This window comes from Postia placenta (assembly GCF_002117355.1).
Source record: "Postia placenta MAD-698-R-SB12 unplaced genomic scaffold POSPLAscaffold_1, whole genome shotgun sequence".
Classification (NCBI taxonomy): Eukaryota; Fungi; Basidiomycota; class Agaricomycetes; order Polyporales; family Adustoporiaceae; genus Rhodonia; species Rhodonia placenta.
Window position 1 is genome coordinate 3,563,436 of NW_020169832.1, and position 21,933 is coordinate 3,585,368.

At 54.4% G+C, this 21,933-nt stretch overlaps 7 protein-coding genes across 7 annotated transcripts; 3 read left to right on the forward strand and 4 right to left on the reverse strand.

Moving 5' to 3' along the window:
• Window positions 1-353: 353 nt before the first annotated feature.
• POSPLADRAFT_1129864 (carbohydrate-binding module family 13 protein) lies at window positions 354-1,001 on the forward strand (the record flags this gene model as incomplete). Its single annotated transcript, XM_024483891.1, has 5 exons — window positions 354-506; window positions 562-651; window positions 708-775; window positions 826-853; window positions 939-1,001. Coding segments are annotated over 5 exons (402 nt in total), but the record flags the coding sequence as incomplete, so codon positions are not given.
• A 1,222-nt stretch (window positions 1,002-2,223) lies between these two features.
• On the forward strand, window positions 2,224-4,129 carry POSPLADRAFT_1177045 (hypothetical protein). The gene is made up of 9 exons (XM_024488464.1): window positions 2,224-2,363; window positions 2,455-2,465; window positions 2,526-2,587; window positions 2,663-2,788; window positions 2,871-3,030; window positions 3,103-3,287; window positions 3,371-3,529; window positions 3,628-3,881; window positions 4,115-4,129. The coding sequence occupies exons 1-8, from the start codon at window positions 2,276-2,278 to the stop codon at window positions 3,695-3,697; spliced, it is 861 nt and encodes a 286-aa protein (XP_024344829.1). The 5' UTR covers window positions 2,224-2,275; the 3' UTR covers window positions 3,698-3,881; window positions 4,115-4,129.
• Window positions 4,130-5,265: 1,136 nt separating this feature from the next.
• POSPLADRAFT_1177050 (hypothetical protein) lies at window positions 5,266-7,235 on the reverse strand (the record flags this gene model as incomplete). Its single annotated transcript, XM_024488465.1, is given in 8 exon segments — window positions 5,266-5,829; window positions 5,899-6,008; window positions 6,076-6,147; window positions 6,206-6,277; window positions 6,331-6,649; window positions 6,662-7,005; window positions 7,075-7,104; window positions 7,161-7,235. 8 exon segments carry the CDS (start codon window positions 7,233-7,235, stop codon window positions 5,478-5,480), a joined length of 1,374 nt encoding a protein of 457 aa, XP_024344830.1. The 3' UTR covers window positions 5,266-5,477.
• Window positions 7,236-8,377: 1,142 nt separating this feature from the next.
• POSPLADRAFT_1064404 (hypothetical protein) lies at window positions 8,378-10,045 on the reverse strand (the record flags this gene model as incomplete). Its single annotated transcript, XM_024481799.1, has 3 exons — window positions 8,378-8,633; window positions 8,685-9,720; window positions 9,774-10,045. 2 exons carry the CDS (start codon window positions 10,040-10,042, stop codon window positions 8,760-8,762), a joined length of 1,230 nt encoding a protein of 409 aa, XP_024344831.1. The 3' UTR covers window positions 8,378-8,633; window positions 8,685-8,759.
• A 1,742-nt stretch (window positions 10,046-11,787) lies between these two features.
• Window positions 11,788-14,812, reverse strand: POSPLADRAFT_1064405 (hypothetical protein; the record flags this gene model as incomplete). Its single annotated transcript, XM_024481800.1, has 11 exons — window positions 11,788-12,042; window positions 12,104-12,276; window positions 12,342-12,561; window positions 12,619-12,815; window positions 12,874-13,378; window positions 13,436-13,551; window positions 13,602-13,909; window positions 13,960-14,067; window positions 14,117-14,190; window positions 14,240-14,538; window positions 14,644-14,812. The coding sequence occupies 11 exons, from the start codon at window positions 14,810-14,812 to the stop codon at window positions 11,788-11,790; spliced, it is 2,424 nt and encodes an 807-aa protein (XP_024344832.1).
• Window positions 14,813-19,252: 4,440 nt separating this feature from the next.
• POSPLADRAFT_1165589 (hypothetical protein) lies at window positions 19,253-20,231 on the reverse strand (the record flags this gene model as incomplete). The annotated part of the gene is made up of 5 exons (XM_024487890.1): window positions 19,253-19,656; window positions 19,716-19,791; window positions 19,840-19,937; window positions 19,988-20,117; window positions 20,172-20,231. 5 exons carry the CDS (start codon window positions 20,229-20,231, stop codon window positions 19,577-19,579), a joined length of 444 nt encoding a protein of 147 aa, XP_024344833.1. The 3' UTR covers window positions 19,253-19,576.
• A 414-nt stretch (window positions 20,232-20,645) lies between these two features.
• POSPLADRAFT_1128001 (hypothetical protein) lies at window positions 20,646-21,757 on the forward strand (the record flags this gene model as incomplete). The annotated part of the gene is made up of 4 exons (XM_024483690.1): window positions 20,646-20,705; window positions 20,763-20,825; window positions 20,884-21,018; window positions 21,077-21,757. The coding sequence occupies 4 exons, from the start codon at window positions 20,646-20,648 to the stop codon at window positions 21,755-21,757; spliced, it is 939 nt and encodes a 312-aa protein (XP_024344834.1).
• Between the last annotated feature and the right edge of the window lie 176 nt (window positions 21,758-21,933).

Sequence of the window (21,933 nt, forward strand, 5' to 3'; positions counted from 1 at the left end):
CGCTCCAGAAAACCTCCTCAAGAATGAGCAAGGGGCTGGTCATATAGCGACAACACGCTCCCTGCATTGATAGTAACACCTGCCTCCATTAGGTAGTACAGTCGTCTACGGCAGCATGTCCTGGTCTGAGCTGAGACCTCTGAGAAGACATGACCGCTATTGGAACAATGCAATATGTTTTACGAAGTCGCCATTCTGCATAGAGCCTCTTGCGTGAGTGCGCAATAGTGAGTCTTACATTCCAAGCACCGGAAGATTCCGGGCTGAACATTATATAAAGAGTGCAACAGGGCCTTCACAACTCACTGCCTACTATCAAGGCTACCTCTGCAGACAGTCTATCAACTATTTTCTCATGCCTCCCTCCGGAATTTCCATCCGGGACATACATGATCAAGAATGTCAACTTTGACACCATGTACATGTCTGCTTATCTAGACAGTCCTGCCATTGGAAACCCTGTGCTTGCATTTGGCTTTATTGAGCCAGAAGACCCGGCGCAGTTTGTAGGTACTGCTTCTCGTGGATACTAACGGCCACTGACAGTGATTCGGATTGCAGTGGACCGTTAGTGAGCAGGACAATGCGTACACTATCACCTGTGCCGGGACCGGCACCAGTCTTGATGCTAAGGGCGGGGACGACTGGATTGTGCGTACTGCACTCGGTATCCAGAATAACAGGCTGCTGTGCTTATCGTCACGCAGGGTCAGAGCATTGTTACGGACAACATTCTACGGACCTTCAACTTATATGGCACCAATGGCCAATACCAGTATGGTTCCCGCAAGTTGTGTGTCTGCACTCGACTGATGCGCTCAATAGGATTCTACTCACTGACAGCAACCTGGCAGTCAGCCTCTCTAACGGGGCTCCTGGGTCCGCAGTAAATGTCTTGTCTACATAAGCGAAGCACGATGGCTGACATATTTATGCAGCTCACGCTCGCCACCAGTATCTCATCGGACCCGCAGCAACTCTGGTCCTTCGAGCAACAGTAGGCATCCGATGAGAAGATTTGGGGCATAGCTTTGCAACGTGGATGTATCTGCCTAGGCACAAAGAATGAGGACAGGTGTACCTTCTGCTTGTTCTCTCGTATCGCAATACACATTTGTTATGTCATCATGGATTGAGCGTCTTCGCCGGCAGAGACCAAGGGGCGAGCAGAAACACAATGCGCCACATTTATCGTGCGCATTGAAGGGACCTCGGAAGGAGGGCACGGGCATCACCGTCCTAGTTACTGAAACGGATCTGACATCCGCTTCCAACTTGGCTTTCGGTCAAAGGTGTCTCTGACCTATCTGCCATCCCGAAGTCTTGGGCCTCGCAAAGGCAGGACTTGAGCTTCTGGTAGACAGGAAGAAACGCGGAACTAGAAGAAAAACACCCGCGGATGCAGTCTCCAGAGCGGCAGCATTGAATATATATATATCAATCCCAAACACGCTGCATATTGTATGCATTCCGACATTGTATGCTGACCAATGCGACACAGGATGCGAAGTAAGAGTAACTTTCAACGACTGTACAGATCACAAGACTTCGTTATAAGAGCATACTTCTTCATAGCTGTGACTTGAGAGACTGCTCCAGTGTCGCCGACCGCATTTACGCCGTTGTAATCATCTGCATGTGGTGATGGCACCCAGCTAATTCCATATCGAAAGACCTACCTGTGCGCAAGCGGGGTCAATGTGAAATACGGAATCAACAAGGTCCCGACCTGGGTAGACCCGGAAACATAGCGTTACAGCCGTAGTTTACCAAACTAAGTTGTTGTTTCCAGGGTCCGCCGTTCCTGCCGCTTACGCACACATCGAGTTCAATGATGTGGAATCAGCTGTAAGTGGCTCGGTCTGCCCTTTTTTTCCCGGATGGTCAAGCATGTGTTATTGAACACAACGCGGCTTGGGCACATGGCCAGGTGTACCCAGCAGTAGAGCGCGGAACCATGTCAATAAACGCAGCCTCAGTAGGGTGAGGTGTAAAGGAACACTTGGTCGGATATGAAGCGTCGCTCAGCGCATCTGGTCTAAGCACGACTTGCGTTATGTATACATGCATGAGGGCCAAGCTGTAGTATACGGTGGATCTAGGTCTGACTGCAGACGATCGGACGCAAACTGACAAACTTCCCCGGACCCCGACTTTCACATGACTTGATCCCGCGGGTAATGACCGTGCTCGTTTCCCTGAGCAGCCCTCCCACAGCTCTTGCTCTTTCTCTCCTCCATCCTCAGCGTCGCGCCCATCCTAGCCAGCACACACAATGGCAGACCGTCTCGCGCAGGTCTCTGGGCACCTCACCAACACGTACGGACGTGGGCTGCTCGCGGGCGAGGTCGCCATCATCACAGGTACGTCATCGCCCGAGTGCGGGCCTTGCTATCTGTCTTGCATGCGAATTTCCGCTTTGACTGACTGCTCGTGCGCTTCTGCGGCCTGCAGGTGCAGCACAGGTGCGTCTGGCGGTCCTGCTTTAGTGTTCGAGGCGTTCGTTGACTGTGGATGCTTCGTAGGGCATCGGACGTAGCGCCGCCCTGCTCTTCGCAAAGGAAGGCGCGAAGGTGGTCGTCACAGAGTGAGTTGCCTGTGCTCTACGTGCGGTATGCAGCAGCTCACTGGCCCCTCTGCATCACGCGTGTCTGTATCTCAGCTTGGATGAGGCAAAGGCACAACTCGTCGTCGACGAGATCAAGAAATCTGGCGGGGACGCGCTCGCAGTCGGCGGGGATGTCAGCGCGGAGGACTTTCCCCAGAAGGTCGTCGACGCGACCATCAAGTGAGCCGCACGCTCCTCTATTCCGCCCGCGTGGGGGAGCACAACTGCTGTGCTCCCTCCTACTAACGCCTCCCCCTCTCAGGAAATTCGGCAAGATCAACCATATCATCAACAACGCAGGCTTCACGTACGACCGCATGCTGCACACGACGCCAGACGACGCGTTTGACATCATTATCCGCGTGCACGTCCGCGCGCCCTTCCGCCTCGTCCGCGCAGCCGCGCCGCACTTGCGCATCAAGGTGTGTCCCCGCGCTCCGTACGACGTCGCTTGCCGCGAGAGCCGAGACTGACACACCGGCGCGCGCACACAGGGTAACACCGAGAACCGCTCGATCGTGAACGTGTCGTCCGTTGCCGGCCTGCACGGCAGCGTCGGCCAGATCAACTACGCGTCAGCCAAGGCTGCCGTCATCGGCATGGCCAAGACGATCTGCAAGGAATGGGGCCCCTTCGGCGTGCGCGCGAACACCGTCGCGTTCGGCTACGTCCAGACTCGGTGCGTCATCTCCCTGCCCTCCTCCACTCCCTCAGCCGCCTCTTGCGGCACGTATGCACCGGCGATTGCTGACGCGCGCGCAGACTGACCGCCGCGAAGGAGGAGGGCGCAAGCATCGAGATCGAGGGCAAGAAGGTCGCGCTCGGCATCCCGAAGGCGCTTGGCGGGGGCGGGGGCTCGACGCAGGCGATCCCGCTCGGCCGGCCAGCGTCGCCCGACGAGGCGGCGGCAGGCATCCTGTTGTGCGTACCGTCTCTCTGCGTTCCATCCTGCTGACGGCCACGGCTGACGCGCCACTTCTCTCCTTTTCCTGCGTGCGTGTCCGCTCCTCTCGCGGCAGCCTCGCGTCCCCGCTCGCGTCGTATGTGTCAGGGCACTGTCTGGAGGTCACGGGCGGTTCGGGCATCTGAGCGCGATTCCGCCGGGATGGTTTGACGCGTGGGACAGCGCCGCCGCGTACGCGTTGCCCGTGGGCGCGTCAGCAGCGCATCTTTGTACCAGTATACCTGTTGCTTGTTGGAAGCCATTTGTAGGGTGGGAGTCAATGCACATTGTACCCGTTTCTCACTTATATCCGGCATGCCCGTGCGAGACGTTCTTGTTAGATTTTGGGGCCTGCGGTGTCGAGCGGGCCGACCCGACGCCCCTGTGCCTAGCCGGGAGAATGATCATAGCACGATTGCCAAGTAAAAATACATCGATCCTGTAGAGTACTTGTACCGTAGCGCGGCCGTACCTGGCCCCCACGCGTTTGTAACAATCCGCCAATTTTGCTCGCTCGCGTCCGCGTCCCCACTCCCCTCGTCTCGTCCCCAGGCGAAAGTCAACAGTTCTCGCCTTGCAACCGACTTACGAGCGCGAGACTGTTGGGAACGAACATGACGACATGCTCCGCCCGTCGGACCGCAACGCAATACTAGTACTTCTGAAGTTGCCTGCGCGACTGGGCGGCGCCATATGCTTGAGTGCGCGAAGCTAACGTTAGCTGATTGACACCTGCTCCCGGCGGTCCGTACGTAGTACGTACGTGTTTGGGAGGGAGAGTTCTCCATACAGCAAGCGCCGATATACGTAAGCATGCCGCCAGTCGCACGACCGGCCACTGTTATAAAGACACGCTCATTGACGACAGCTCGAGCAAGCCTTTCCTCATGCTCGCGTTAGCTTTATTCGGGCCCCGATTCCCCCTTCCAAGACTCGGATGCGGCACGCATGTCAAGCAACTAGCCCGACTCCGACTTTGTCGCAACCTTGAGCGGGGATGACGCATGGGCAATGACACCGGAGTGCATCAATGTGTGTGCGAACGAGCATGCATGCGGCATATATATACGTGCGAGAGTGCGAGTGCGGATGCGAGTGCGAGAGACGGAGACGGGGACGGGGCTTAAGTACGAATAACACTAAGTAGGTAGGTGGGTAGGTAGGTAGGTAAGTGTACGGTACGTGAACGGCGAACAGCAAGACATGACAAGGACAGTGCACACGAGGAACAGACATACGGAGACGCGCGCTGCGACGGGGATAGGGGTCGTCGTCCAGCGCCTTTCCCGATCACCCATACATATAGATAGGTCCTCCCCCCAGATCGGCCCGCGGGGCGCGCGCGACGCTAGAACAGACGTGAGAAGCCCGCACACGTCTATTATCGCCCCCATCGCCTCCCATCGCAGGGGCACGCGCTGGGAGAAACGTTACGCGCCCAGAACGGCACGCGCCGCCATCCTATAGCATGACCTCGCGGATCTGCGATGGGGAATAGGGGGTGAGACAGCGCGCGCTTCACGTGGGACAGGGGTACCTACATTTCGGCTTATGATCGTGCTGTAGAGAGGGGCACGGAGACGAAGACGGGGACGCGTTGACGTGCGGCGGGAACGGTAGGGGCAGGGCCAGGGCCAGGGCAGGGATCGGTAGCGCAGTGTGGGTGTGCAGTTACATTGCCAAGCGGGACCATGAACATTCGCGAGTTTGTGTACGACGGCGATTCCGAAAGGGATACGGACGCAAGCGGGAAGGACCAAGACGAAAAGAAGATGTGGATGAGTTGCAGTGATCATGAGCGGTTGAGAACCACAAGGGGAAAGAAAAACAACCGCGAAGGAATACACAACAAGTAGATGCGGAGAGGCAAGATAAGATCCGTGAGGCGCCATACAACCAAAGGCCGATGAGAAGGCAAACTCCAGATTACAGAGCGAAGGTGAAGGGGAGATATAAAATAGGGAATATGTGACAAAAGATCCAGGTAAGGGTGGCGCGAAGACAAGACGAGAATAACATAGAATGAAAACTTAGATCAGAGCTGCAGTCTGAAGACTTTGTCGAAGAATAATGCTGGAGAGTGGGGTGGGGTGGCGAATTAATGAATTGATACACTGCGGAGGGGCCAAAAGGGAAAGGGGTAGGGGTAAAAGAAAATGAACACTCACTCTGTAAAACGCCATTAGCGATCGATCGACATGATAAGCCGAATGACGTCTCACCTTCAACAGCAGCCATGACCACTCTTAGCATCGCCGTATCCGTTGCCGTCGTCACACTTCGGACCAAGAGACATCAGAAAATAACCCCAGAAGGCACGGAGAGCAACGCGGTGATTAGGACGCACTGGATATAGACTTCGCGCTCCTTCTGGTTCGCCTTCTGCGCTAACCTTGCGAAGCGTTTCTTGAAGTAATCACGACCTGCGCGGGCGTCATGTTCCTCGCCATCATAATCCTAGCGAATGTGGCGGGCGACGATCAGCCACGTTGCAGAATCTAAGTGAACATAGCAATGAACGTACCGGGAAAAAGTTTTTAATATCCGAATGCTCAACCTTTTTCTCAAACAGGTCGTTTTTGTTCAAGAATAGGATCTGCGAGCATGCATGTCGATCAGTCACACGGATCACAAACACAGATACGCATACGTACGATCGATGTCTGCTTGAACCATTGTGAATGACAGATCGAGTCCCAAATTGTCATTGCATCTTGCATTTGGTTCTAACCCGTGTCCGTCAGCTCATAGAGCTCGTGCGATGCATATATGCGCTTACTGCGTCCTTGTCCTCCACCAGACACTGGTCATACCCACTCAGGCTGACCAAGAAAAGAATGCTTGTCACATCCTGGAAGCAGTGTATCCACTTTCTCCGCTCGCTCTTCTGGCCACCAACATCCACCATAAGCATCTCGTGGTCCTTTAGCTGGAACACCGTCTCGGTAATACCGATCGTACGTGCGCGAGCTTGGACGATGTCCTGCTCATTCGGGGTGTATTCGGGGTCGAATAACCGATCGAGGTCGGAGAAGTAGTAGATGAGGCTGAAGTATGCGCGCGGTGTCAGTCGAGCGCGGGACACGACGTGGAGCTCGCTGTATGCTTACTTATCTGGCAATGCCGCCTCATTACCCCGCTCCCATGCCTTCTGCACATTCGGGTCCTCCCACAGCCTCCGCAGGGGCTCGTGGTACTCCTCTGGATACGGCTGGCTGTCCTTGATGTCCGGGGCGTCAGTGATGAGCTGGACGTAGTCCTCGTTCTCAGGGGACACCGTGAGCTCCATGTCCTCCATGGCATCGATGAGGTACTTGAGCCCATGCGTGAGATTGTTGAAGACGAGCTGCCGATACGACTCGACCTCCTGCGACGAGAACGGCACACGATGGATGAGGCGCATCTGCTTCAGGATCGTTGACTTCCCAGAGTCTCCGGAGCCGAGCAGGAGAACCTGGAGATAACGGTGTGTGAGCGGCCGCTAGGCAACGAAGAGAGAGAGCGGGGGGCAGCGCATCGGTACCTTGACCTGCTTGGCCAGTCTGGCCTTTGCCTGAGGAAGCTCGAGATCAGCGGGGGGTGCGCGCGGGGAAGACGGTGACGTCGTACCTCCCGGAGGCTCTTCTCAGCCTCGCGATGGCGCCGCTTGTCGTCCTCGCTGACATCGACGGGCCCTTGGGACATACACGCACCCATGGCTCGATACTAGAGTGCAGGACGAGGAAGGAGGAGAGGCTGGCGCACAGGGGCAGTCAGGCAGATGATGTGTGCTGTGGGAGGCTCCGCGTCCCGAAGCGGCCGCGGATGATGAGTGATGATGGGGGTCAGGGGAAAGTGACGCAGAAGAACGGGCGCGTGCAGGGCTCTGACTGGCCGAGTGCAGGCCGATGCGTGCGCGGGCGAGAAGAAAAAAATAAAAGAGAAAGGAGCGTCGAGGAGAGGAAGAGGGCGGTGGGCGGGAAGCGCTGGCGAGTGGTCAACCGGATTCAGGCACGGCGCTAATTATCCGCCTCTGCGCGTCCCGGGCGCGTTCCAATCCTTGGCCCGCCCTGCCTTACCGTTTAACCCCTCCCGCCGTCGCCGCCGCACACCAAACCGCGCAGTCTGGGCCAGCCCCTCGCAACCCTCCACGTCCGACCCCTGCTCAGAATCACACGTCTCGCATTAACACGAGAATATAGCATATTCATCATCGTGTCGCACTCGGGATACTAGATTGCCGCGGCCGATGTTAGTCGCCGGTGGGGAGGGTCCCCTTGGCAATGTGAATGAAACTGACATTAATGCGGAGTCGTGCAGGAGTGGTCTGCAAATTGCTTCGGCGCGCGCGTCCACCACCACACTGACACGCTCCCGCCCGCGCGCCCGCCTGCGCGTCCACAGCGATCCTGCACACGCGTGTTCATACATACATCGCCCACTGCCGCCCACATTTGACTGCATCGCGTTGGGGTGTTCGTTCGCCTTGCGCTATCACCGCTCATTATTACGTTCATCAGCTCGTCTGCAATATCGCGTTGATGCAATCTTCCATCGCTTGGAAGCCTCTGACCGTGCGGTCGCTCGCCGTGCATGTGTGTTTCCGTGCGTGGCAGATGCCATGTACGTTCAGCCATGGGCTCCTGCAAGCAGCACATAGACAGATCTTCTGAAGCCCGAACCCCGAGGTCCGCTGCACATAGATGAATTATGCAAGCATATGGGCACACGCATGACTGCTGATTGACAGAGATGATGCTGACCGCTGTGAACTGATAAACCATCTACAAATGAGGCGTCCACAACAGTGTAGTTGACGGTACACTGCATAATTCTGTCCGGCACGTAGATGCAAAGGACGCAAGGCATGATATTATACATATGCATTCGACGCATTAGAGTACAGAACATGCAGTATTCAAGCACGACACGATAGCAGAGAACAATCACCGCACAGCACCCACCAGCAGGCACAATCAGATGTACAAGTCATTTTGAGCAACACAGACAGAGGGAATGGGGCCAGAACTCTGCACGATGATGGAGGAGCCTGATTGCGTGGTATAAAACAGCGTTGATGAACGGAACGGCAGATGGAATCACCTGCCGGGCCTGTCAGCACTCCCGCCGCAGTTGAATCCCCGTCTCACTTACAGCAAACACACGAAAGTGCAGGGTGAGACGGGGCGATGCAGACTTCTCGCGTGAAGCGTGACAACGACGGGAGACCTACAAGGACATGGGTGTTCCCGCACTCATGCTAACGCTCTTGATGAACTCGGCCGACACCTTCAAGAACGCCGCCGGGCCGGGCAAGGTGATGTGGGGACGTTTCCAATGAGGGGGCGGCGAGCGGGAATGGCCCATTGGCGGTGGTCCAGGGAGGTCGGCGGACATGTAAGGCGGCGCGGCCGGCCGTGAAGACAGCAGGGGCATTGATCTTTGTCGGCTGTGCAAGAGAGTCGGGGGAGGCGGGTGGCCGTCGTTCGAGAGCGACGCGCGGGTACCCCGCAGGATACGCACGGGCCGCACCAAGTTCACCAGCACAAGATCATCGACATCGAACATGCCCGGCCCAAAATCGAAGTTCGGGAGCACTATCGCATCCGTGCGGCGCGCGAACGGATCTTCGTCCTGTTCCTGTTCCGAGTCGTCTACGGGAGACGGCTCGAGATCCTGCACAGCATGCGTAGCGCACACGACGTGCGTCCCGCTAAACGCCGCGCGTGTGGTGCCTTTGCGCGAGAACGACGGAGGAAGCGTCTCCTCGTCGACCGCTGGCGGCTCAGGATCCGTTTCAGCGCGGCGCGAGCGACTGATCTTGTCCACCTCGTCGACCGCGATGATCGAGTCGAACCCGGGCATCGCGTCCACGAGCCGGCGGCGCGGCGGCACGTTGTCTCGCGAGTCCGCGCTCGAGCTCCGCCGCCGCCGTGCAGCGCGCGTGAAGCGCTCCTGCCAGCTGTCGCCCAGCCGGAGCGAGTCCTCGGTGGGCGCGACGCAGTCTGGACAGCAGGAACGCAGAGGCACCGTGATGACGTGCGAGTGGAGACGCGGAGACAGCGATGTCTGACGCGCTGCACGGTGTCTGTGTAGGCCCGGCGGCGGCGGAGACGCAGGGTCATGATTGACGATGCAGGGCACTAGCGGCTGGTTCAAACGTGTAGGAGAGCGGGACTTGATGGTGATACTGGTACATGATGTCAGGGCAAAGATCGCGCGGGTTTGCAGAAATATGCACACCTGGGAACAGGGACCTTGAGGAGGAAGACATGGTCCTCCTCCCTCGTGTCGGCTTCCGAGTCGGACGCGGGCGACAGGTCTTGGTTGCGCCGCCGCCAGAGGGGCACGGTGTAGGACTTGGTGATGAGACGCGGCAAGCGGGACACAGGGCTCGGGTCCGGAATGAGGACGCATTCTACGTCAAAGCGCACGCGCTGGCCGATGCAGATGGGAGCATCGTGGGCGCCGCTTGCGCTGCTGTGCGTGGAGGTGGATGGTGTGGCTTGCATGGGAGAGGCCATTGGGGAGGAGAGGGACATGGTGGTCGTTCATCGACATTATGGAATGGTGCGCCCAGGAAGGTCATGCCTGGGGTCACAGGAACGAAAGCTTCCTTCCTGGACGCTACTCGCTTGCCTTATTGAGCGTCCCCGATCATGCCTCGCCCCATCCAGCTTGCACGCGCCCCTCGACGCCCACAACCCAGCGGGCGTGGCACATGTACTCGGTCCCGGCCAGGCGGGCACACCACATGTTGCAGCAGGCTCCAGCTCATCTCCAGCACTCCATGAGGATTCACAGCAGTACAAGTCTAGTGTTGTTGGCAAAACGCCCAATCGCCGCGCCTGGCGCGGCCTTTGGCGCAGCAAGAGGGGTGCTCAGCTCTTCTCGCTCGCTCATTCGTTCGCAGGACGCTCACCTTTTGTGGTAGGTATTTCCAACCCCGACTGATCTCTCAGGCGCCCGCCATCGACGCGAGTCTACAACTTCGAATCAGTCCTGCGGGGGAAAAGACGAGACGAACATACCTCAGCCGTAGTGGTACAATGACTGAGGAGAGAAGTGGGGAGCGGGGGAGCGAGGTTTAAGTATGTAGAGTAGGTATCACGTGGAGGTAGACAGAGAATGAGCTACAACATCGGATTGACATAGAGAGTGCGGATCGCGACTGCGGACGTCAAGCGTCCCGGGGGAGTCAGAATCCGACTCATGTATTCCAGAGAAACAATCTTCAAGCTTCAAGAATATACTACAATCAGTTCATATGTTGCAATTGCAGGCAGTCACAGTTGTCTCTATCGTTCCTTGGATACCTGAGAGTCTTTACAAAGCCGCATCATTGGCTGTATCAAGTAGTATTTGCATAATCGTCAGTAACCATGAGACTTGCGATTGTAGCTCGCCGTGTCGCTGTCGATCGCGGGTGGCTGAGGGATCAGTCGGGGTTGAAAACATTTACCAAAAAGGTGGGTGCTCCGCGAACGAACGAGCGCCTACAGCAAAACCAATATTGATAGACCTCCCCTCACAAAGTATACACACCGGCAAGGTGGAGCAGAAGCTCACAGCAGGAGTGGGGCAGAGACGGTGACGAGCGGCTGATCAGACGGGCTACAGTGAGTGAGGATCGTGAGGCAGACGCTTGCTGTAGTCTCCTCGTCCTCTCGCCGTCATGGTCAGGAATGAACAGTATATCCATCAGAAGGAACTTGTCTATACATGTCTGGCTCCACGACAAATGATCAGATTCAGAAAGCTACTAGAGCTCGTCGTTGTCTGCTATTACTTGCGGGAACGGATAGCGACGGGATAGACCTCTGAACACGCGCACGAACATTGAGACGTCAGTGTGGATAGTTATCCGCCAAGAACAGTGAAATCTCTGGGGGATGAGAGCACGTCACCCCGAGGTGCCCAGCGCCGCTCTGTTCCATGCCTCCGTGCTTTTTGCAAGGGAGGTCTATCAATATTGATTTTGCTGTAATAGCGAATGGCGATTTCTGGCGCAACTCGGAAGGGTTAGGCCTGGTCCAGACTCTAAGCAGAATATCTGAGGTAAAATATCTCAGACAAGGAGAAAGTTCCGGGGAAGCGGGATCTGTCGTCACTGCTATCGGTTCTCGATCTCTAGTTGCACTGTGGCATTTTTCTCGCCTCCGAGCATGAAGAAATACTATTCGCCAGTTGCGCCACCTTGGCCAGCAATCGCCATGGATGATGGGCCTCTGCCAAGTACAACGTACACGCCCGGACTTCAAGCAACATACAGATACTTGCTCATGTCGTCCTCGTCTCTCCGCAGATAGTCCTGCTCCACAAGGCTGGCAATCCGCTGCTTGATGCTGCTCACGTCGGGCACAAAGTGCTTCTTCACCGCTTCGATCGTCTCCGTCTTCAGCTGCTCATAGTTCAGCTCCTTCCGCGCCTTCATCACCCGAACAATCGCCGCGTCCAGGGCATGCTTTCTGTCGCTCTCGATCGCGGTCTGCGTGCGCTTCGACTCCTCGGGCTGCACGTGAAACGCATTAGTGCAGTGCCACACAGACCGGCTGGCTGACTGAAGAACCGACCGTCTCCTTGGTCTGGATGGAGCTGATGTGCACTTGATACCTCGTGTCCGTAAAATCGGGATTGAAGTGGAACACATCGTCATCATTGACGTCCTTGCCCGCCGGGGACTTTCTCAAAACTCTTTTCTTTCCGAGGGCCAGACTTTGAAGGGTTCTGCGGAGCTCTGCATCCTCTGCGAAACAAAGATGGTCCGATGAGCCCCAGATTGGTACAGACCAGCCGATTCATGTGACGTACCCATCCGCGTCTGAGCTTTAATATCATTGTACGCAATCTCAGTGTTGTCGTTGAACAGCAATAGTATCAACGCCTGGTACAGGCTGACGGAGAGCTCCTTCTCCCCGTTCTTGAAGCTTGCCCTCAAAATCGCAGTGCCGAGAGCGTGGTCCCAATCCAGCTTGCGGCCAGAGTGCTTGCTCTTGTAGAAGTTGGCGCACCTCGTCAGCTCGTCTTGCATCTGTGATCGGGAAGGTCAATACGGGCGCATTGATCGAACATGAAGAGAGAGGCCAACCGACGGAGGCAGGTCGGCATCGTGCTTGCGCGCGGCGAACGGCCAGACACTGCGTTGGAGGACCATCACCGACAGCCGCAACGACGCCTCCGGGTCGCCCAGACGCGCGCGATGCTGGATGAACTCGCGCATCATGTCGCGGGACAGCGCAAGGTCGTTGAACATATGGTCGCCCATGCCAAACTCTGGATCGTACTCTGCATATGGCGGCGTGTCAACGGCAGACGCGAGAGAACAAGAGACCCGTCTGCTCACGCTCTTTGAGCCGCTTCAGCATCCCCTTCTCCGAGTCGTCTGACGCAGACCGCTCGAGCAGCAGCCGCTTCGCGAGCGCGCGATGGTAGAACGTGCGGAACACGTCCTTGTCGTCCGTGAAGCGATACAGCCCCAGCGCGGCGTCGAGCTCCGCCTGGAAATCCTCGTCCTTCTTGCCCTTCTGGCCCTTGCGCATTGCGCGGTCGAGATACTTGGCAATCATCTCTGCCGGCTTGTTGCGCCGTGCCTTGAAGCCGGACGCGAAGGCGTCGATGAGCGCATAGCCAAAGTCCTGATTCGGGACCTTCGTGGATGCCCGCGCGAGCTCTGCCGCGCGCGAGGGCCCCGCGGCTGCGGACGACTTGGTGGTTTCAAGCGCTCTTTGGACGACCTCGTCCGCGAATGCACCGTTGACGAGTTTATCCGCAAAGGCTTTGAACTCGAGCAGGCGCGGCACCATTTCCTCGTCCTGCGTTGGGTCCTTCACAATGGCACTCACAGATTTCTGAGATATGACGTCAATCCAAGGCTCATGATAGGAAACTGAGACACAACGACCCACATGGACGTGTAGTTTGAAAGCCGCGCAGAGCACTTTGAGACCCCCGACCCCAGCGAACAGCCGATACATCTTGTCCAGACTCCGATGGTTCCTAGCGTCGATGAGAGGCCCGAGAGCTTCCCCAAGGAGTTTAGCAAGCGGCGACCTCTTCGTTCGTGAAGCTCACCGTCCTTGGCAAGCCAGTCGAGCCTGCCTGTTAACAAAGCCTTGTCCGTGGTGTCCATAACACTAGCACAACTAGACTCGGGTAGCACATCCTTCGCACGCTGCTGCTCCTCGAGCCTCCTCTTGGTACAATGCTGCAGGAAATCTTGTGCATTGCTTCGTAAGGCCTCGGCACGCTCAGTAGACTCCTCCGTGTAAAACTCATGAGTGAGATCGACATAGTATGACTCGAAGATGCCCGTGTAACGTCCGTGGTTGGACAGATGACGGATGAGAGCAGGAATGTGAGGGCGCATCTTGTGCGCGGTCCTGATAGAACGGATGAGCCTTGCCAAAGACCGCGAGATAGGAGCACTTGCCCAATTGTACGTTCGCATTCAATCCAGGCTTTGATTCCAGCCTGTAAGCGGCGCACAATCGCGGCATTCTCAAAGATGCGTTCGGCGAACAGGTTATATGCGAGTTGTCTAATACGACTCAGCGTCTAGAAGCAGCGCATCTGTACTGCAGACACACCTAACACTCGCAGCCTCCTTCCGAGTTGGTACATAGATTCTATCCAGATAGGTCAACACAGATTGCAGCAGATTCTGTCCGCACGTCAGGTCGCTAATCTGGGTCTCATGATATATCGCTTACCGCCTGTCGCTCGAACCACACGCAGACCTCTATGAAGGGCAGCAGCCAGTCTGTCTCCTGTGCCTGATTCTCGAGGAGGCTCGCGCTGAGACTGCCAATACATCTCTCCAGCTCGAGCCGCACGTCCCCGTACAGGCCTTCACCGCGGCCGTGCACGCAGACGACCGCACGGCACGCGCGGTAGATCTCCTCATAAGTCGCCGGGAGCGCATCGCGACAATCCTTGACGAGAAGGACCCGGAGGCACCGCTTCAGCAAGCGGGAATCCTCATCAGCGCGACTCTCTGGGTATGGCCTGACTGTGGGACGATAAGAGGGTGCCCCAGCGATGTGGTCAATCCATTACTCACTGGGTGTCCCGAGCACCCGGATCACGACAGGCCCTCCACCGTCCGGAGGCCTACTGACAACCAGTCGAGATCTAGATGCAGATGCAGAGTCAGAGTCGGTGGCAAGACGGGCGACCTTGCGGGGAGGAGATGCCGACCCCGCCTCTGCAACATTGGGTCCGGACAGTGCTGTAAAAGCGTTGGATGTCGAGGGGAGAGATAGCAGACTGTATATGTCTGTCATCGCCGCACTCGTTGTGGTCGTCGTTGTCGATGTCGCGGCTATGGTGCGCACCGCTTATTGCCGTTTTCACGAAAGGTGTCGCGCGCGTCAAACACAAACAAATTCTCGCTGAACGACCTCCCACTGAAAACACAAATATCTTGACAACCACTGAGCGTATCGTCTTCATTTATGCTGCGCTAGACTCGCCTCGTCGTCTCGCAGGTCCTGGTACCGAAAGCATCATGAATTTCTAACATTGAAATTTCGACATCTTCGGCATCCCTCTGAAGCAGAATCGTTCCTGCTCGCAAACGCGACATCAGAAACTCGCTGAAAAGGTCTCCCTGGACGTGGATAGGTGCTACTGAGGGTGTTGTGGATACTAGTGGTATGTCATCTACAGTTGCTCCACTTTGTGCTATTCACATTCTTGGGGGCGACTGTCCTTCCTTGTTCCTTTGCATATCTCAAAAACATCCCTTCATTTGTTTTTATGGATTGTATCTTGCATTTGTGCCCCTACTGGCCCCTTCTACCATCCTCTCCTATCACTGCTGCATTTCCCTAGCCTCTGGGTTGCGATACATGGGTACAGTATGATTAAGTACAAATGATATGCCATGTAGATACCAGTGTCCTTATGAAACAGTTTCCGAAATTCATGTCCGAAGTCCGCAAAACGGACTTTTAAATTCAAAGAATTCAAAGAATTCCGAATAATAACAAAAATACGTACGGCATCGACGATGCCCTCTAACGTGCTCACAATGCTGTCTTCGTATTCTGCGGTTACTATTGCAAGCTAGAGACATCAAGAAGCAACTGTTTCCAACATCCGGATTGAGCTATCGCAGACAGCGCGACTACTGAGCTCTCAAACGGCAATGTCAAGACTCCGCAGGCTACTGATGTGCGGACACCGTAGCTTCGTAAGGGAAGGATATAGGTTTGGTCGTGGGAGGTTTGCGAGGTTTGTGATGCACTAGGTGAGTATCAAATACTGGCCCCTAGGTGCGCCTTTCTCTATGTATAACATTGTTGACTTCAGTTCCTCGCACTCAGGACAGATATGCTCTCCAGCACTGGGATTACGAGTGCGTATCAATCTATCTCTTCCAATGCAGCTCGTCACAACTTACCGAAACACACCCATTGTGCCATCTAACGATGTGATCCCCTGTGCTTGTCACGAAGACTGGTGTAGTAAGGCGCTGCCTGTCAGAAAGGTCCGCTGTTTCACTTCATTTTCACCCTTCATTGTGGTGGCCAACAAGGAGATACAGGCCATTGCATGCGGCAACTCAACGAACAGGGTCTGCAGATGATGTCCTTGGGTTCCTGCAGCCCAATGGTCTCGACTGAGTGGACAACCTGGCCGAAGTACTCGAAGATCGCGAGCAGGGATAGCTCCGCTCGCGGGCCAATGTCCGCCTCCTGGCCCACATGGTAGAGCGCGTATTCTGGCGGCGGCGGTTCCATTGGGCCCGCAACATGGTCCCGGAGTTCCCCTCCTCGCAGAGCATCGACTTCACGGACTTCATCGAGTGGTGTGACATGGAGGTGCGCCGAGAACCTTCTTGTTCTGTGGGGCGAGCGTGGCATTGAGACGGGTGCCCCGCCTCCCCCAGCCTAGTCTGGTGTCTGAGTAGTGCCGACACTGCTCCCCGAGGCGCGGGGAGTGCCCCCCTGGACCCTCCTCCCTCGCCTCTCTGTTGGGCCAGCGATGCAGTTTGCCGCGTGGGAACCGGCCGTACAGTTCCCCCCAAGACAACACGTACAGTCCACCTCAATCACGTAGGGCTCAGACATTGAGAGAGCCGCATTTCATTATGCCGCTCTGTATGAGGGCGTGGAGCTCACTTATAGAAGCCCCCGGGGCTCGGCTACACGCTACACGTACATACATTGTACGGAGTCTTAAACTCACGGAATCAATATTTAAAAAAGAAATATGAGCGATTGAAAATGAGTGAACAGGAAGATCGTAAGGCTCACATACTAGGTGTTATGGCCTGCCTATCGGCATGGAGGGTCACGGCCTGTTCTCACCACATTGCAGGATCCTCAGTCAAATATATTTCCCTGAATGCAACTTTGTCAACTACCAAGTACAGAGAATGGTACTGTTGTTCGATACCATACAACGAGATGACTGATCGCGCAGTTGTAGCACCTAATTCTGTATATACTTTGTGGTAGCACCTAATTCTGTATATACTTTGTGCCTCAATACTATCAGAATATCAAATCATATCTTCGGAATGTAGTACAAGGTCTTTGGTTCATGCACAAGGCCCACGCACTTCACTGCGTGTACATGCCAGTGACTTGTCGAGCAATTAATGATGATTGAACATGGGTCTTGTATACGACCCGCAACGTAGAAACAGTCGACACCCGACACTAATTCTTAGAGTCGGCACAGGATTTTTTGTGTTCATACTTACAAGGTTCCTGCACAGGATGTCCACCTTACGACATGTGATGCGAGAGGCACAGCACTCTCCTTTGCCCTTTGTTTCGCACAAATGAGCCCACCATTTTCATGTCTCCGGGGATCTTACGAAGGTCTACATGAGATGTGTATCTTTGAGATATGGCAACATGGGTACTGAGTGCTGTACACAATATTCTCAATATTCCCAATTTTTTGGATTTTTTGAATTTTTAAAGTCCGTTTTGCGGACTTCAGACATGAATTTCGGAAACTGTTGTAACCATAAGCACTTGGTATTGTATTTGAAATAATATTGATAATGAGATCTATGTTACAGATAATGTAGACAGTCAAACATGGAGTGGCAAAGTACTTGCAAGTGTAGGAAGTATAAGAATGACTGGCAAAGCTAGCGCAAGGGAGGGAAAGAAAATGAGAGTCTGTGCTACAGGCAATGCTTATTTAAAGCTTAATGAAACTTCTCTCCGGCACCTGAATGGGATGAGACGAAGTTATACCATCATTATGTGAACATGGCTAGGAGCATAGCAAAAACCAGACATAACAAAGCGGGCAGACTTTAGAAACACACTGCAGCTGTATCAGGCCATCCACAGCACCCGTCTATCCCCAAGGGTACCCATCCTATGAATCTCCGATGCCGTGTTCGCGAGCAGGAACGATTGTGCTTCAGGGGGATGCCGAAGATGTCGAAATTTCAATGTTGGAAATTCATGATGCTTTCGGTACCAGGACCTGCGAGACGACGAGGCGAGTCTAGCGCAGCAAAAATGAAGATGATACGCTCAGTGGTTGTCAAGATATTTGTGTTTTCAGTGGGAGGTCGTTCAGCGAGAATTTGTTTGTGTTTGATGCGCGCGACACCTTTCGTGAAAACGGCAATAGTCACCACCTAAAATGTGCAGTGGTCGGGCAGTTGTTCACCAATGAGCGCCCGTGGCCATGGGGTAATATATTGCATAGAGTATAGCATACTACTTGTTGACTTTTGGGTATGTCGGGCAAGCGTTGCTGCCGGCCCGGGTCACGTGGTCGTGCGCCGGTGTGGGAATAGGACTTATGTAGGCGTCGCGCGCCGTAGGTAGCCCCATCGGTTTGTAACCTAATCACCCATTGATCCCTGTCCATCGAGGACGTTGTCTGCCGGCGGTCTTTCCGGCGTCATTCTCACACTACTTACTTATCGGGATACAGCAGTGCCACAGCTGTGTTTGACCATGAATCATTTTGTTAGAAGAACCTTCAGCTCGATGAGACTCAAGTCAAGAGACGTGTTGTGCATTTTATTGCCAAAATTTCATTTCGGGCTCAATTATATTGAGTTGTTCTGGGGTGCAATGAAGCGATACTTGCATGAGAACTATCATTATATATTGCAAGCCCTCAAGGCTAACTTATTGTAGATTTGTGCTTCTGTCAACACCGAGACCATCCATCATCGGGAACACCATTCAGTGTGTGGGATGAATATATGCCTGTTGATCGGGGCTTGAGACACACAGTAACTGGTGAATCAGTTCAGCTCCAGACAATACACATTCCACAGACGTATTCCCGAAACCCTGGCTCGTCTTTTTGATGCTTAGATACCGCTTTAGGAAGTATATTATGTAATACTTACCAAGTATAGACATGTGCACGTGATGTGGCCAATTTTAAGCGACCATCTTGGGCAATTTCGACTTTCATGAAAATCCGTTTAGTAGGATTGGTCCTAGCATGATTTAGGGCATTTCTACTAAAGGGATAAGTATCCGGGGGAAATTTGAATGCCACAGAAAGTTTGCACAAAACAGGTGGCCTCTAGGTTGCCCGCACTATATAACAGGTCGGGTAATGCTAATTAACCTTTGTAATAAATCGGCGCTAATCAGCGGTCATGCGGCCGATCACAGCATACAGTCTGGCATCAATTTATCGCAAGTGCGTCCAGGCACAATTAATGAAGATAGTGCAGCGAAAATGTGCCACTTCACAACCCTCAGAGCTAATTCGGCTGGCTTTGTAAAGGAGCTAGTCCGCCCATGGATAACGTCTACCAGCTATAGCCCTCAAGGTAAGACACTCTGGTTGACGACCATAAAACCGCACGCCCCTTCACCTCGAGTGCAGACCCACTGCACCCCCTCCGCCTTGTGACAAGACGCCCGTCCCATCAACTTCTTCTAAGGACAGCAAATCGTGAAACACTTCGGTGAAGGATGTTGCAACACCGAACTACCCTGGTGTCCAGCCATAGGTGTGCACAGCTTCGGGGAAGGTGCTGTTATCGAGTCATTGAGCTGAGGACCAACTCTGAGCAAAGAACTTCTGGGAAGATTGGCCTAGCCAGGCGCATCATCGGGAAGTTCAACCTCGTCTAGCATGGTGCGCAAAAGCAAGGACATCCGTTGGTGTAAGCTCTCTACGTGAACGGCCACTCTATGTTAGCGGGGTGGATCTATATCATCACAGGAGACGCACTGGCACGATTCACCGCTCGAATATATTCCGCGTTAGCCTCCACCATTTCTTCTTCGAGGCCTTGCAGACGACGCGCCTCGGGTGCAAGTTAGCATACAAGCATTAGCACGAAGAGGTACACTACCTGCGCTTCCTCAGGTTCTGGCTCCGGTAAAGACTGGATGAGTAACTCGATCTGTTTTGCCTTCACAACAAGGTCCGCCACAAGCTCCTTCTTGTTGGCTACGACATAGCGTCAGCAAACAACACGGCCTCAGACGTGGTGTCTTAACCTTCAAGCACCTCTGGAGGATCGTACTTCTCGGCCTTGCGTTGTTTCGTAATGGGAACTTCGGGGCTAACTTGCAGAAAGTTGGCCCGAGAGGTCAAGTAAGCAATACTGCTTGACATTATTGTAAGGAACTGCCCTTCGTTTGAGTCAATGTTCGTTAGCGTGAAGGGACAGAGAACGCTTACTTGTTGAATCTCATCTTGCAGCTGAGTGATACGGTCCATGTGAGAGAGTTCCTGCAGCATGACGCTGCAGTAGACGGGCAAGGGATCGCAACCAATCCCTAGATGGCAACTTCGACGCGTGAGAGCGTGAGCTAATAGATATACTCAATGAGCACAGGGTATTGAGAGGGCCTATCGATGAATAGGCATTTGTGTAAGGTGGGCACGCTCGAAGGTGTCCTGCGCGGTTGTGGCGAGTTTAATATGGAAGTTCTAGAGCCACGGCGCGCTCTGCCTCGCGATCACGTGTACCGGAGAGTGCCGAACGGAACAAGATTAGATCGTGCTCAGCTTGCGCCGGAGGGTCTCTCTGCCGCTCGTTACTTAATACCACAACATCAGGTCTCACCTCGTCACTGCTCTTAGACGAGCTCGTTTTTCTCCTTACATCTCTACCCGCTCCTGTCGCCGCCGCCGCTCTCTCACTCGTACGACATGGGTAATGATGGAGGAAGTATCCCTGACCGCCGAGATCTCGTCAGGACGAAGGCCAAGGTACACCTTGGCTATCATTGCCAGCTTATGTATATCTGATGACATACTCTTGTGCAGGCAGAGCAAGCAGACAAGGCAAATCAAACCCGTGCAAGATGGTTCTTCTGCGCATTGTCGAAGGTGAGATCTATCCTTAGTTTCGAGGCTGAAGAGTCACGGACTGACTTTCTGGATGTAGCGCCCACTTCAGGAGCCCATTGTCTCGTGCGCACTGGGAAAGCTCTACAATAAGGACTCAATATTAGAATACCTTCTGGATAAATCAGCATACGGAGACGGTGAGGAGATATGCGGGCACATAAGGTCGCTTAAGGTGAGTATATGCTCCTTCACATCCATGTGCTGTCGTCTCACAGCCTTCCTCTTCTCAGGATGTGAAAACTCTGAAGCTCACCCACAACACGAGCAAAATTGTCGCATCTGACTCGACGGACCTTGCGGCGTTCGTTTGTCCACTCAACTTTAAGGAGATGAATGGCTCACAGCCATTCATGTACATCGCGACCTGCGGCTGTGTATTTTCCCTTGCGGGCTACAATGCCGTGTCTGGCAACACATCGCCCAGTGCGAAGGAGGGCAAGTTAGAGGCGGAAGGGAAGGAGCACGATAACGGCCAAAACACAAAACAGCTGGACGTTTGCCCACAATGCGCCACCAAGTACGACCGGTCAGCAGATGTCATGACGCTCAACCCTGGTCCCGAAGAAGAGGCGACTATGTACGAGGCAATGATGCGGAAACGAGCAGCGGAGCCCGCGAAGACAAAGGGGAAGAAGCGGAAGGCACATGCTGACGCAGTGGATGGCGAGACACCACCGACCAAGAAGCGTGTATCGCCTACGCCAGCGATGAACCCTGCTCTTGCGGCGGCGAGCAAGGCCGTCGCCACCAGCCTTGCGCGGGAGGAGATTAAGCGGAAGGCAAACATGAGCGACGCTGTTAGGTCGCTATACGCGTCGAAGGACGGGCCGAAGAAGAAAGAGACCTTCATGACTATGGGTACATTCACTCGGGTACGTCTCATTCTATGTTTCTCACGTGACCATCATTGACCGTCAATTCAATAGTATGCATGAAGTGTTTACATATCTTGTATATAGGGCTCGGAGGGTTCTCGTGGACTTTGTCTGTATCATGCATATATCTGTACTTTTGGTTCATCTGTAACTTTCTATTTGGGCCTTCAGTTTGAGTGCTAACAACGACGACCTCGGCTAACCTTGTCCGA